Raw genomic sequence first — 12,697 nt, 5'->3', positions numbered from 1 at the left:
TCATCTTCCTGCTGCGTTTCAAGTGGGGTTTCCCACCACCTTCAAGCGGATGAGGATTACTTGACACCATAATACAATACATTGGGAAAGAGGGCGGGCGAGAAAGGTAAAGGAAGAAAAAAAAAGAAATCAGAAATAGGAGTTAAAAGAAAAAAATAAAGAAAAAAGAACTCGAGACAGAAAATAATAAAATATGATACATGATACCACACGAATTCGAGAGGAGGCCAAAGAAAAAGAGAGAAATCATAACAACGACAAAAATTACACTAGTGCCATCGTGGCAATTCCCCTAATCACCCATGCTTGGCATGCCTTGGGGAGGTGTGGGCTCACATGCCCACCAGTCCGAGGCTCGAACCTTTAGCCAAACTTCCCTTGCGCTCCCTCAATCCTGTGCCACTGCCGCTGGTGCGTCCAGTAGGCACGGTTAACCCGGCGCTTTTTGCAAATACTCTGGAGATATCCGTCAGGCTCACAACTCCAATGACCTGACCACGCGGCTCGGTGACCCACAAACGATGTGCCCTAGTGGCGACCAATTTTGCAATGGCAAATCCCAGAGTGGATTCGGGTCGAATGTCAAACACTGGATAGGCGTCCTGCCCGTTCTCAAGGCCTTGTAAGCTACGGACATGGGAGATAAACTGGAAGCAGGTGGACCAAAGGAGCGAATGATGATGTGATTTCATGACATACTAGGATAAATAGGGTAGGGTTGAAAAGTAGATTAGTGGGCCGATTTGGCAAGGTCCATTGATAAAATTCCCCGCCTTACTTTGACATCCGTCATGGTGATTGCGCTCAACAACACGCCGGACGGGTCTACGACTGCAAGCGACGAGATGCCATGCTCACTCATAATTGAGAGAGCATTAAGTACCAGCTGATCCGTTTGGACACTGACCACGGGTGCTTTGCCAAGCGAGAGGTCGTGTATCTAATCGCCGAAAGGTAGAGAGTTATGGCTTGATCCTTAGCACTTGGGAAGTAGAAAGAAAGCAGCCGAGCCCCTTACTGATTTGTTCATATACGACGAGAGATCAGGGAATTTCGACACGTTTTTATAGAGATAGGCAACGACAGCCGACTGCGACAGAATGCCCTGATTCAATCATAGCGGTGATCCACCCCACCCCCCCAGCAAGGATTAGTATTATGGACGACTTGAAATATGTCCAGCGCAAAGAAATTACCTTAATATCCCCATTTCCATCCATGACGGCAACTCTGTGCGTTCCCGATGAAAATTCCTCAATCACTTGAAGCAGAGGCGTTTCCGGGAACACCGAATAGAATGGATTCTTACGCGACAGATCTATGGGGATGAGAGGTAAGTTGGCATGGATTCACTCTTACGCCGAAAATGGTTCCATACCAGACGCCAACTTGACGGGCACAGGCTGACTCTTGAGTGCATGCTGAATCAATTCTTTCACCTCAAGGGATTGATCTGGAGCCTCTTGGCGATGAAGAAGCAACAGCAAGTAAGCAATGACATCACCATAGTCGAACATACCAACGTACGACTTAGAATTCTTGTCGTATACTGGTGCAGAAAGAATTCCATGTTTTACAAGCACCTTATACACAGCAAAAAAAAAGAAGATATAAGTAAGAGCGAGGGAAGGGAAAAATGGCTAATAATGTACATCGCATGCTTCTTCGACAGGCTGGTCACCGTCGCTAAAAAGTTGGATTAGCATCGAGTGACTTGAGAGAGGGCAAAAAAAAAAGAGAGTAACTCACATGACGACCACCTTCTGATCGCGTACGATATCCCCAGCGCGTACCATGGTCCAGTCATGGGTCTCGGTAGTCAAGCCTTCTCGATGCGGCAAGTCAACTGAGAGAGGGGGCTCTATGGGTTTAGAGGTTTCCATTTTTTTTATAATAAAAAGACGGGGTTGAAGAGAATAATGCTTGGCTGCTCTTCCGAGAAAAATCGAGAGCAAAACGTTAGCCCAAAGCCGTGAGAAGGCGAACCCCTGTATGATTTAAGACAAACTGCGCCACGTCATGAGTTCAACTAGCATCCGACACCTTGTTCATTTGCTTGACTGGTGCTTAAGCCTACAGCGGATTTCAAAGGTTTTGCACGGATAGATGATTTATGGCGAGAATCACACAGGAGGGAAGCCTATCCTCCATCATACACCTTTGTCATAGTATTCCCATTGGGGCTGTCTTATCATGGGCCGAAAACCAGAGGAGAAAGCCATTTAAAATGAAAACGCCTGGTCCCCCGAGGCCTTTTACGGCGCACTGATGCCATCACCCGCTTCAATCAAGCCGCTCTTTCTCCGATGGCCCTCTGGTGTTTTGAAAAGAGCATTTACCTGCAGATGCTACCTTGAAAATTTCTTTCTCATGACGGCAGAAAATTAGGCAATAAAGGCGTAGAGAAAGGCTAAGGATCACCCGAAGCCTCTCGATAGTTTCCTCGTGGAAGCTTGTGTTAACTGCCCCACCAATCAATAGAATTGAGGAAAATAAACCCTATTTTCATACTAAAAATATCATGGTTAAAGCTTTTCCTCGAGTCTCCCTCTTAGCTAACGCGTCTAGAGTGATTTAATTTAATTCTGGGCATGACGTAAGTTTCAATGGGAAATGCTCTGCTATCTGGCCACACTCCGGGGATTTTTCTGGAAAGGTAAAGGTGGTTCGAAATCAGGCGAGATAGTGGGGCCCATTTCCACTCTGGATTTCACTATCCCTCGATTTTGGCGCGGGAGAGCGTCCTTCTCACCGGCACGCCATTGGAGAGGATAGGGAGTAACCCGACTGGATGAATCATATCGAGAAGAAGACAGAGGAAAGGGCAGACGGCCCAGAGAACCTTGGGATGTGCGCGAAACACTCTCTACTTGACCGATGGAAGGGGGAAGATATTCTCTTCACCGCTTCCGGGCCCGGCTTTTGCAGAGCAGAGGAATTTACTGGAACAAGTCTTGGATTCGACTCCTCGCTCGCTCAGAGCCGTCACGGGATAAAATATCCTCCATCCGACCAATCGGAGAGGGCCGCCATCGGAAGAAAGAGCGGGAGCCCCGATACTAGTGCGCTCATCACCCCTTCGGGACTGAAAAGGAAGGAAATTAATACGGTTGCACTGAGACGGCTGTGTTACGGCAGAGTATACTATTTTCCGTTATCGTGATGGGAGGAAGAACGAATCCCAGCTGCCATGGACAGTAGAACGCAATCCGCTTCCCTGGGGAGTTTAAAATATAGCTTGTTTATTTATCCCCTGAGAAAAAGCGCTTTTGTTCTCTTTTCATTCCCCCCCCCTCACCGTATTGTTCGAATTCTCTCTTGACAACGAAGATGGAGCGCCAGGGGGAGCCGCATGATAGCTCGTATGAGAAGACAAAACCTCTGGACCCATTGGCCCCCGCATATGATGCTAACACTATTGAAGAGGTTTTTTCCCAGGATGCGAGGGACGATGAAGGCACTGTGGTGGATGCGGAGCGTGGGGCCTCCGGTGTGGAGGTGCTTGCTCCCCCCGACAGTCCCTATGGCTGGCTAATCGTGCTTGCCGCCTTTCTCACCTGCTTCTTTGTGTTTGGCTATGTGTACTCGTGGGGCGTCCTGCAGCAGCATCTGCAAAAGCATGTGTTTGTAAACAACACCAACACCCTACAAATCTCCATCATCGGGTCGCTTGCTGCTGCCCTCCTGTGCTTGTTGGGGCCAATCGTACACCCTGTGCAGCGTCGCATTGGGCGGCGGTGGACCATGCTGATTGGCGTCGTATTCTCGCCTCTCAGCTTGATTTTGGCCAGCTTTGCAACCGAGGTAACTCTCCTGCTGTCTCTAAAGAATGGGATCCCCTTCCATTATTAACCCGTCTCTTTGTGGTTTCCTCTCCTTAAGCTGTGGCAATACTACCTCACCCAGGGCTTCCTCTTCGGCCTCACTGCACCCTTTATCTTCTTCCCCACCATCAGCGGGCCAGCCGAATGGTTTGAGAAGAAGCGAGGATTGGCCTCGGGCATCGCCATTGCAGGCTCGGGACTCGGCGGGCTGGCCTTATCCCCTCTTCTCCAATATCTTATTGGCACGGTCGGGTATCAATGGGCGCTGCGCATCCTAGCCTTTATAGGGTTTGTCTTTCTCACCATCGCCCTCTGCCTCAGTCGGCCGCGTATCATTTCTGTCGACCGTTCAGCGGTCGAGCTCTCCGAGAAACAGAACGGCAGGCTCAGGGAACTGCAGATCCTGAGTAACACGAAATTTGCTCTGCTCTTGGTGTTTGGCTTTTTCGTCACCTTTGGCTTCCTGACCCCCTTCTTCATGGTGTCCACCCATGCTCAGTTCATTGGGCTGAGTGTCCAGACCGCTGCCACCTTAACCGGTATCATGTCGGGAGTCAACTCGGCCGCGAGAGTCGCCATCGGGAGCTTTGCAGATTATGCGTAAGTAGGCTTTTCTAATTTCATGTACCAAGCTCCAACGCGTCGCCCAATGGAGCCTCTCTCTCTCCCCATCCACTCACCACGATGCCCATCTATAGGGGTCGCGTGAACACGATGTTTTTGTGCAGCTTCTTGGCCGGAATTATCGGGCTTGTGGTCTGGCCGCTTGCAACCTCGTTCAGCTCCCTGCTGGCCTTTGTGATTCTCTATGGGATCTTTGGAGGTAAGGCTTGTGTTGATTTGGTTCGGCTAGCTCCATGTACCGCCTATTCACACCAACGCGCTATCCTCTTCACTAGGTGGCTTTGTGGCCCTCTATCCCGTCGTCGTTGCCGAACTGGTCCGCCACGAAGACATTCAGTCCGCAGTCGGCCTGGTCTATGCATCCAATTTCTTCGGGAACGCTTTCGGGCCTCCTATCGCGGGCCTGCTCTTGGACATGACTGGCCGGACGAATTTTCTGCCCATGTTCATGTTCACGGGCGGAATTACAGTGTTTTCATCGATGTTCATTCTGATCATCCGCTTCATGCTTGACCGAAGGCTGTGGATTAAGAAATAGCGGAGGCCCCGCCACCTTGTTTTACTTCTTACGAGATACCCTTCCCGCCCGCGACTCGGTGTCGTTATGCATAGAGCTGCGGAAGCCAGGAGAGACCCACCCTAAAATAACCCCCCCCCCCCTCTAGTTTATACTTTACCAGCCTCCATGGATCTATTGATCCGCTTATTTATCTTGTTTGTTTACATATATCCCCACTTTAACGAGCATCCCATCTCCTACTTACCATGGCCCTTTATCATCCTTAATTTGCGTTGTTTCCTCTTTTGTCTATTGCTTCTTGCCACTGACCATGTACCACCTTTCTCTTCCAAACCCGTCCAAATAAACTCCTATAGTGTCGCTTAGAATGATGGGCCTGAGAGCGAGATAACATCCTTTAGTAGGAGAGGAGATCAGAGGCATGAGGCTGCAAGCGGCCTTGTAATCCCGGCCGCCCCTCCCGTCATCTACTGTGGAACCAAGAATAATACTTCCAAATATAGTGACACAACGTGCTAGCACAACAACCATGAGAGAAGCTTTTGGCATGGTAGGAATCAAGCCCGGCCCCCTTCAAACTCGTTGTTTTACTAGACTAGCGCGAAGACAAGCTGGGCCGCGGTTTCTCGCCCATGCTGTTTGCTGTGTCGGCAAGAATGGTTTTCCCTTGCCTTTGGTGAAGCTCTGTTGCCCACCGTGTCTAGGCCTTTTTATTTTTCATGGAGGGGCGAATTTGGCAACTCGGTCCTCACTATAACGGATATAAGAAAGCACAGCCAGGGGGGAGTGGCAGTGGGCTCTTTGGCTAAGGGAGGAAACAAGGTATCGGAGACTATGCATGACGAGAGTGCTTGATTTTTATGGTATTTCCGCCGTTCTACATGTTTGATCTCAAGATTTCCGGCCCGAGAATTCCGTCGGTCAGATCGGATCGACCTAGGACCTAAGACAATTTCGAATAACTCTGAGGAGGAGTCATCCCAATCCAAGATATAAAGGAAGGGGATCACTGTGTCGCAGAGCGGTTTCGGTCCAAGCGATTTCTCTTTTCTCTCTCTCTCTCTCTTGAGACTTAGAATCCATCTCATTCCTGCATCATGTGCTACACGGTGACTTGTGGAAAGTGCGGAAAGACTACCTGGCAAGGGTGTGGCCGCCATGCCGAGCAAGGTAAATGGCAAGATGCTCGCCACCTTGGCATGACATTGGTGTGATTGGGCAGCTGACATTTTTCCGTAGTCATGAAGAACGTTCCTGTTGCTCAGCGGTGTCAGTGCCCCCGTTGAACATGGAGGCGTGGAGGAGTGTCATAGTGTATATTTATTTGGCTTTTTCGCTATATAATACCAAGCCTAGTTTTTGTGCGTTTCTCATAATTTGCTGTTTTATACTTCTGTTCATCCCCTCTGAGTGGCGGCATGATATGCCCATGCTGTTTTTTGTTTGCTTCTCTTCGTTGTCTGTTTTTCTCCCCTCCACTCTCTCTTCTCCCTCAATGATTCCACGATAAAGATACTTTGAGCCGGATGGATTAAGGCAACCAGTCCTCTCTTGGGAGAGGCCTCGATTTAACCGAAATGGCAATTGATGTGTCAATAAACAGAAGGAGAGAGACGCAGCATGAATTTATGCAGAGAACTCCCCAACCGCAAACCTAACTGCCTGCATGGGATTGAAAATCAGGCCTCCCCTAAATAGGTGGCCATCAACCTAGTTGATGGGTAAAGCGGCAACCGTGGGTTCGGCACGCGATGGCGGTGGGACCCGACAAGTATAGAGAGTTTGGGATGCGGATAAGACATTCTAACCCAAGAAGAGCTGGGCTACGCTTCGTTTCAAGATCGCGTGGATCCTCGAATATCCATGTGCTCTTCAATGGGGAGGGGGGGGGGGACAGCCCTCGCCTGCTCTCAACTGAAAAGACATCCTCTTGCCATGGGGCAAGAAACGAGGATGACTCAAGGGGGTCGTCGCTTATGACCTTGTTAGGAAAAAATGCGTCCTGAGCAGATTGGCGTGGGAGACTGCATCGACTTTTCCACTCGACTTCTCCAGAGACTCAAACTTGAATACCAATAGGCATATATATGGTTGTGCATGCGTTGATAAGGATGGGTTCTCGTGAGCTCGCCAAACGGTCCCATGCTACTTTATTTCTTGGGTGAGAGTGAAGAAGTGAGTGCGTTTGGAGTTCATAGCTTGGATCAAGGTCTCACCCAATCTGTTTTATCTCCAAAATCTGGTGAATCGAAACAGGGTTTACGAGAAATTTTTCCCCACAGATGGGGGAGAGTGAAATACTCGGATTCTTTATTCATTCTTCCTATTCGGGTGCGCTTCTTTCAACTGATTTCTCCATGATTCCCGGAAAACCAGAAGAGGCTCCTCTCAAGGCTGAAGAATCGCCGGAGCCATCCACCAGTGGATGCTTTTCCAGGTTGACCCACTTGCTCTCTCTTAAACTCCCGGAAGGCAAAGAAAATGCCCCTCCCGAGAATCCTCGCTCATCGAACCATTATGGACCTACATTGCAAGTGACGTGCTTTATTTTTTCTCTTCTATTTGCTAACGTTGTTCTAATGCAGGGTGATCCATGGCGGAGCCGGATTGATTAAACGCACTTCCATGACGCCTGAGCTCGAGAAGGAATACCGGGCCGCACTTGAACAAGCGTTGCGGACTGGATGGAAGGCTCTTATGGCAGGGACAAGCATGGACGCGGTTGTGGCAGCGGTTGAGGTGATGGAGGACTCACCTCTATTTAATGCAGGAAAGGGATCCGTGTTCACTATTACCGGCAAGGTAATGCATGCATGTGGCCGTGGTCACGACCATGTCATAAACCTGTACTAACGCACCCTTCGGTGGTAGAATGAGTTGGAGGCGTCCGTCATGGATGGGTCCAACGGCACTGCGGGGGCCTGTACACTTCTTCACCATGTCAAGAATCCCATCCGACTTGCCCTCGCCATTCAAGAAGACTCCGCCGCTCGTCATTTATTCATGGGTGGCGCGGCGGCTGAGGAATATGCATCCTCCAAGGGGCTCACTCTAGTCGATCCGTCTTACTTCTTCACCGAAAGACGGTGGAAACAGCACCTAGAAAATCCTGACCCAACCTTGCATGATAAGTCTAACCTTCCCAAAGGCACCGTTGGGGCGGTTGCGGTGGATCGGTTTGGGAATCTGGCGACGGCTACCAGCACAGGGGGTTTCAACAATAAAATGGATGGGAGAATTGGAGACACCCCAATAATTGGAGCGGGAACTTGGGCCGAGAACGGGGTCTGCGCGTGCTCTGGCACGGGGAATGGCGAGGTAAATCGCGTGAGAATGTCATGAGAGGGCTTAGAATCGCCTCTAAGGTCTTGGACCCCTCCCCCCTTCTACTAGATCTTCATTCGGTATTCGGTGTGCCACGACATCGCCGCACGCATCAAGTATTTGGGCGAGTCCGTGCAGGAGGCGTCGGCGAAAGTGGTGGAGCACATGGGCAGCGTGGGTGGAAGTGGAGGTGTTATCGTGGTAAGCCCGGATGGAGAAGGTGAGTTGGGGAGAAGAGTGCAGGTCGATTGGTAGCCGGGGCAAACCTAACTAAGTTGGTTTTATCTAGTTGCCTTTCCATTTAATTCCGAGGGCATGTTCCGCGGTTATATTCGCAGCGACGAAACCCCCCACATCTCGATCTATCGAGACTAGGTGCTCGATGACCACTGCCATTCCTCTGTGACTCTCTTTATCAACCGAATTTCCATACATATAAATTTGTCGATGTTCTGACACAGGATGATAATAAATTAAGCATAGGATGATTTGGGTCCGAATAGAAGACAAGGTCTAGTGGTCGGTCCAAATCGCACCTCTTTCTTCTAATTACGAGGAGGATTCCCAGCACTACATCACTCTAAAGTAAAACTGCACCCCATTTCTATTGTCCATGGGTCTTGCCAACGACCTCAAGGATCGTCTCTTGATAGCGGTTCCCAAGAAGGGGCGACTGCACGAACGCTGTGTGCAGCTCCTACGTAGCTCCGATATCCAGTTCGAGCGTCAGCCCCACCAGGACATCGCGTTATGTACCCAGCTTCCCATGGCGGTGTGCTTTTTTCAAGCCAAAGATATACCCGGACTCGTTGCCGAGGGCATGGTCGACCTCGGTGTGACCGGGCAGGATGGCATTGCAGAGTCGGAGGTTGCCGAGAAATTACGTGTCGTGTGCGAACTGGGGATGGTCAACTGCAGGATTTGCGTGGAAATTCCCAGTGCTGAAGCGCAGAAATTAAGTGGCCAAGAAGAAAAGGGGGAGGTGTTGGCGGGGAAGCGGGTGGCAACCTCCTACGTGAACATCACAAGACGCTACTTTGACGAGGTGGACAGACGCAAGGGGACGCAAACGGAAATAAAATTCTTAAGGGGAAGTGTGGAGAGCGCGTGTGCATTAGGATTAGCGGATGGGGTTGGTGAGTGCGCGAAAATTCACTAGTCATGGACCCTGAGCTAACTTTTTTTTTTCGTTACAAAATCTCAGTTGATTTAGTCGGTAAGTTTCCCACGGATGTCTCTTGGATTTGTGTGTGGATGAGAGCTTTCCATTTCTAACCGATCACCATAATGCAGAGTCGGGAGATACCATGCGAGCAGCTGGCCTAGAGGATATCGCCTGTCTTCTAACATCTCAGGTGGTTCTTATACAGTCACAGACGCCCCATCCACGCTGCATTAAATATGCGCCACTAATTGCGTCTCGTTTCCTGGGAGTAATGAGGGCGACGCAGGCTCTGCAATGTACTTTTCGAGTTGCTTCCGAGAATCTGGAAGCCGCTCTGGCCATACTTCCCGATGCATTGGTGAGCGATTTGAAGGGGGGAAAATGGGCTGGATGGCATGGAATCACCGCGAAAATAGGGAAAAAGGAGGAGGCCGGCGTGCTAGATGCCTTGGAAAGAGCGGGGGCTAGAGATGTGTGGGTCTATCCTCTGGCTAATTGCAGAGCGATAGACTGACGATGGAGTTGGGGGGGGAGGTGCCGAGTTTCTCTCATTCAGCATCGAGCGGCCGGCTGTCGCGATTGTGGCGGCCTCGCTAGATTCACACTTGTCCTATATTGTCTTTGCTTTATTTTGAGCCGTTTGTCATATAGATGAATAGAGTTAATAATAAGAGCCACCGGCTTTTCGACCCAACACGAGGAGAAAGATCCAAGCCATGTAGTGCAGAGATAGCCAGGGCTCGAATTCGGTGGTTGAAACGGAGGGTGACTAGTGGTTTTGCGGGCGAGCACAGCGGATCGGTGTTCTCACTGGGCCCGATTTCGATTTGCTGCGCAGAGAGGCGGTCAGGCTGGATAATCGAGGCTGAGTTCTGGAGCTCGGCCGGCCCCGATTAGTCTGCCAGGCCGTGGGGACTTGTCCTCCTCCCGCTGGCCCACGCCCGGCGATTTGTCCTGGGCACTTCCGCTCGGCTTAACAAATGCGCAAACAAAGCTTTTCTATCTTTGTGCCTGCTTTTCGCCGTGGAATATCACCTGGTGCTACCGTGGGGAGGGGGGTGCTGCAATTGTGGGCGGTGTTTGATTTTTCTCGAAGGAATGATTTGTTTCGCAATCATTTCGCGCCTATTTTATTTTGGTTTTATTTTTGTTCTTGTCTGATGTTGCCCATCCCACTCATTTGTTGCATCTAGATTGGTATCCAGTATACGATTCTACCCATTGTGCTTCCCTTCCCTTCCCTCCGCCTTCGCCTCTCCCCCTGCGATCATCCCCATTCATCGAGCCGCCCTCCCCTTACTAATCCCCATCCGCAATCTTCATTAGTTGAAGCATTACTCCCTTTCCCTTCCCACCCAAGGTAGCAGGACTACTGATTTCCTCCTTTCCCGCACCCCCCCCCCCATCTCTCCCCTTGATACTCCCCATCTCCTTGCCGCGCCCCTCTCCCTTGCCGTTCCTTAGGCCGCTTCAACCTATACCCCCTCTCTTCACCATTTTCATCCAAAATATTTAGCCAAACTGCCACCACTCACCCCCCATCATCATTACGAAATCTCCTTCTCCAACCCAATGTCGTCGGAGAAGCTAGGCATGTCAATTAAGCCCCCACTATTTCCCCTTCCGACCCCGCCCCCGGAGTCACCCGCTGCTACTGCGCAGGATGATCCATATCTTCTGCAGCCGTTTGGCCGCAGAATGATTCGGTTTCCTTCGCTCGAGCCTGCAGGGGCTTACCTTTGGCTTGGGCTCTATTTCGTGCTCAATCTCACGCTCACTCTCTATAATAAGGCCGTGATGAAAACATTCAACTTTGGATATCCGTGGACCCTGACCGGAATCCACACCCTCTGTTCCGCCATCGGCGCATTCATCTGCTATAGACTTGGGTATTTTCATCCCGCAAAGCTGGGCGAACGCGAGAGCATGGTGATGCTGCTCTTCTCCGTGCTTTATACCATCAACATTGCCATCAGCAATGTGTCGCTTAACCTCGTGAGCGTCCCCTTCCATCAGGTCGTGCGCGCTATGACGCCCCTCTTCACCATCCTCCTTTCCCTCGCCTTCCTCGGAAAGCGCTACTCCACCTTGATCTACCTGTCGCTTGTTCCGATCGTCGCCGGGGTGGCCTTTGCCACGTTTGGCGAGTACAACTACACGATGGCCGGGTTTGTGCTCACGGTGCTGGGAACGGTGCTCGCAGCCCTCAAGACAGTCGTGACAAATCGGGTACAAGTCGGGCGGCTAAAGCTGCACCCCCTGGACTTGCTGCTTCGCATGTCGCCCCTTGCCTTTGTGCAGACCATGGTGTACGCCTATGTGACGGGGGAGCTGGAGGAGCTCCAGGAGTTCGCCATGACCGACCTCACCTGGCCTCTCGTCGCGGCCTTGCTTGCCAACGGCGCCATGGCCTTTTTCCTCAACGTGGTCTCCTTCACGGCCAATAAAAAGACCAGCGCGCTCACCATGACCGTCGCCGGCAATGTCAAACAGGTCCTCACCATCTTGTTGGCCGTGGCAATCTTCGCCGACCGGATCTCCTGGCTCAACGGCGTGGGAATCGCGCTGACCCTGGCCGGTGGGGCCTGGTATACGAGCCTGGAACTGAAGGAGAAGCAGCAGAAACGTCAGATGTCGAACGATTCGTTGCCAAGTTTGAGCGAAAAGCTGCAAAAGCAGCTTCAGCACGAGGAAGAACAGCACCTCTTGTCCATCAAGACAATGCGATGATATGGGTAGGGAGCTCATGCGCTTCTTTCGTCCCTTCCGCTCCTATATATGTCTATATATACAGCGTTGCATTTTCTCTTCTTTCTTCTTCTATTTCTTCTTCTTATTTCCTAGTCTCCTTTCCTCTTTTCTCTTTTCTCTTTCCTCTTTCCCTTCCTCTTTTCCCCTGTGCTCTTTCCTCTTCTCGCTTACTGTTTCTAATTTGCAATTATTTTTTTTTTCTTAAATTAATATTTTATATCATAATCTATTGTAACCCCACACCACACTGTCTGATTCCTTTTTTATCCTTGTGATAGAACCCGAATTAAACTGTGCTTACCCAAATTTTCCTCCTTGGCTACCATTCATGTTGAGAACCTAAATCTATCCATCGGCTCATCGCCAATTCCAAACTTGGCTCACTCTAGTAACAAACGCTTTACGAGTGATTAGCCATACGATTTTTACACACTACCAGACCCAAATTCCTTCCAAATACATGACATTAAGAGAAATTTATAAGATATT

The 12,697-nt window shown here is 50.3% G+C and overlaps 7 protein-coding genes across 7 annotated transcripts; 6 read left to right on the top strand and 1 right to left on the bottom strand.

The window, feature by feature from the left end:
• Positions 1 to 332: 332 nt before the first annotated feature.
• VTP21DRAFT_4575 (uncharacterized protein) lies at positions 333 to 1,883 on the bottom strand (the record flags this gene model as incomplete). Its single annotated transcript, XM_069395001.1, has 7 exons — positions 333 to 698; positions 779 to 940; positions 1,019 to 1,105; positions 1,197 to 1,318; positions 1,379 to 1,583; positions 1,653 to 1,686; positions 1,750 to 1,883. 7 exons carry the CDS (start codon positions 1,881 to 1,883, stop codon positions 333 to 335), a joined length of 1,110 nt encoding a protein of 369 aa, XP_069256183.1.
• Positions 1,884 to 2,791: 908 nt separating this feature from the next.
• VTP21DRAFT_4574 (uncharacterized protein) lies at positions 2,792 to 3,163 on the top strand (the record flags this gene model as incomplete). Its single annotated transcript, XM_069395000.1, has 1 exon — positions 2,792 to 3,163. One exon carries the CDS (start codon positions 2,792 to 2,794, stop codon positions 3,161 to 3,163), a length of 372 nt encoding a protein of 123 aa, XP_069256182.1.
• Positions 3,164 to 3,330: 167 nt separating this feature from the next.
• Positions 3,331 to 4,986, top strand: VTP21DRAFT_4573 (uncharacterized protein; the record flags this gene model as incomplete). Its single annotated transcript, XM_069394999.1, has 4 exons — positions 3,331 to 3,804; positions 3,883 to 4,424; positions 4,523 to 4,647; positions 4,724 to 4,986. 4 exons carry the CDS (start codon positions 3,331 to 3,333, stop codon positions 4,984 to 4,986), a joined length of 1,404 nt encoding a protein of 467 aa, XP_069256181.1.
• A 147-nt stretch (positions 4,987 to 5,133) lies between these two features.
• Positions 5,134 to 6,478, top strand: VTP21DRAFT_4572 (uncharacterized protein; the record flags this gene model as incomplete). Its single annotated transcript, XM_069394998.1, has 3 exons — positions 5,134 to 5,323; positions 6,045 to 6,138; positions 6,208 to 6,478. The coding sequence occupies 3 exons, from the start codon at positions 5,134 to 5,136 to the stop codon at positions 6,476 to 6,478; spliced, it is 555 nt and encodes a 184-aa protein (XP_069256180.1).
• Positions 6,479 to 7,325: 847 nt separating this feature from the next.
• On the top strand, positions 7,326 to 8,667 carry VTP21DRAFT_4571 (uncharacterized protein; the record flags this gene model as incomplete). The annotated part of the gene is made up of 5 exons (XM_069394997.1): positions 7,326 to 7,498; positions 7,554 to 7,770; positions 7,840 to 8,286; positions 8,362 to 8,512; positions 8,582 to 8,667. 5 exons carry the CDS (start codon positions 7,326 to 7,328, stop codon positions 8,665 to 8,667), a joined length of 1,074 nt encoding a protein of 357 aa, XP_069256179.1.
• A 238-nt stretch (positions 8,668 to 8,905) lies between these two features.
• VTP21DRAFT_4570 (uncharacterized protein) lies at positions 8,906 to 9,971 on the top strand (the record flags this gene model as incomplete). Its single annotated transcript, XM_069394996.1, has 3 exons — positions 8,906 to 9,428; positions 9,497 to 9,508; positions 9,586 to 9,971. The coding sequence occupies 3 exons, from the start codon at positions 8,906 to 8,908 to the stop codon at positions 9,969 to 9,971; spliced, it is 921 nt and encodes a 306-aa protein (XP_069256178.1).
• Positions 9,972 to 11,029: 1,058 nt separating this feature from the next.
• Positions 11,030 to 12,187, top strand: VTP21DRAFT_4569 (uncharacterized protein; the record flags this gene model as incomplete). The annotated part of the gene is made up of 1 exon (XM_069394994.1): positions 11,030 to 12,187. One exon carries the CDS (start codon positions 11,030 to 11,032, stop codon positions 12,185 to 12,187), a length of 1,158 nt encoding a protein of 385 aa, XP_069256177.1.
• Between the last annotated feature and the right edge of the window lie 510 nt (positions 12,188 to 12,697).

This window comes from Calcarisporiella thermophila (assembly GCF_041956535.1).
Source record: "Calcarisporiella thermophila strain CBS 279.70 unplaced genomic scaffold VTP21scaffold_2, whole genome shotgun sequence".
NCBI classification, from domain to species: Eukaryota; Fungi; Calcarisporiellomycota; class Calcarisporiellomycetes; order Calcarisporiellales; family Calcarisporiellaceae; genus Calcarisporiella; species Calcarisporiella thermophila.
The sequence above is the reverse complement of the archived record's forward strand: the minus strand, read 5'-3'. Positions and strand labels throughout refer to the sequence as shown.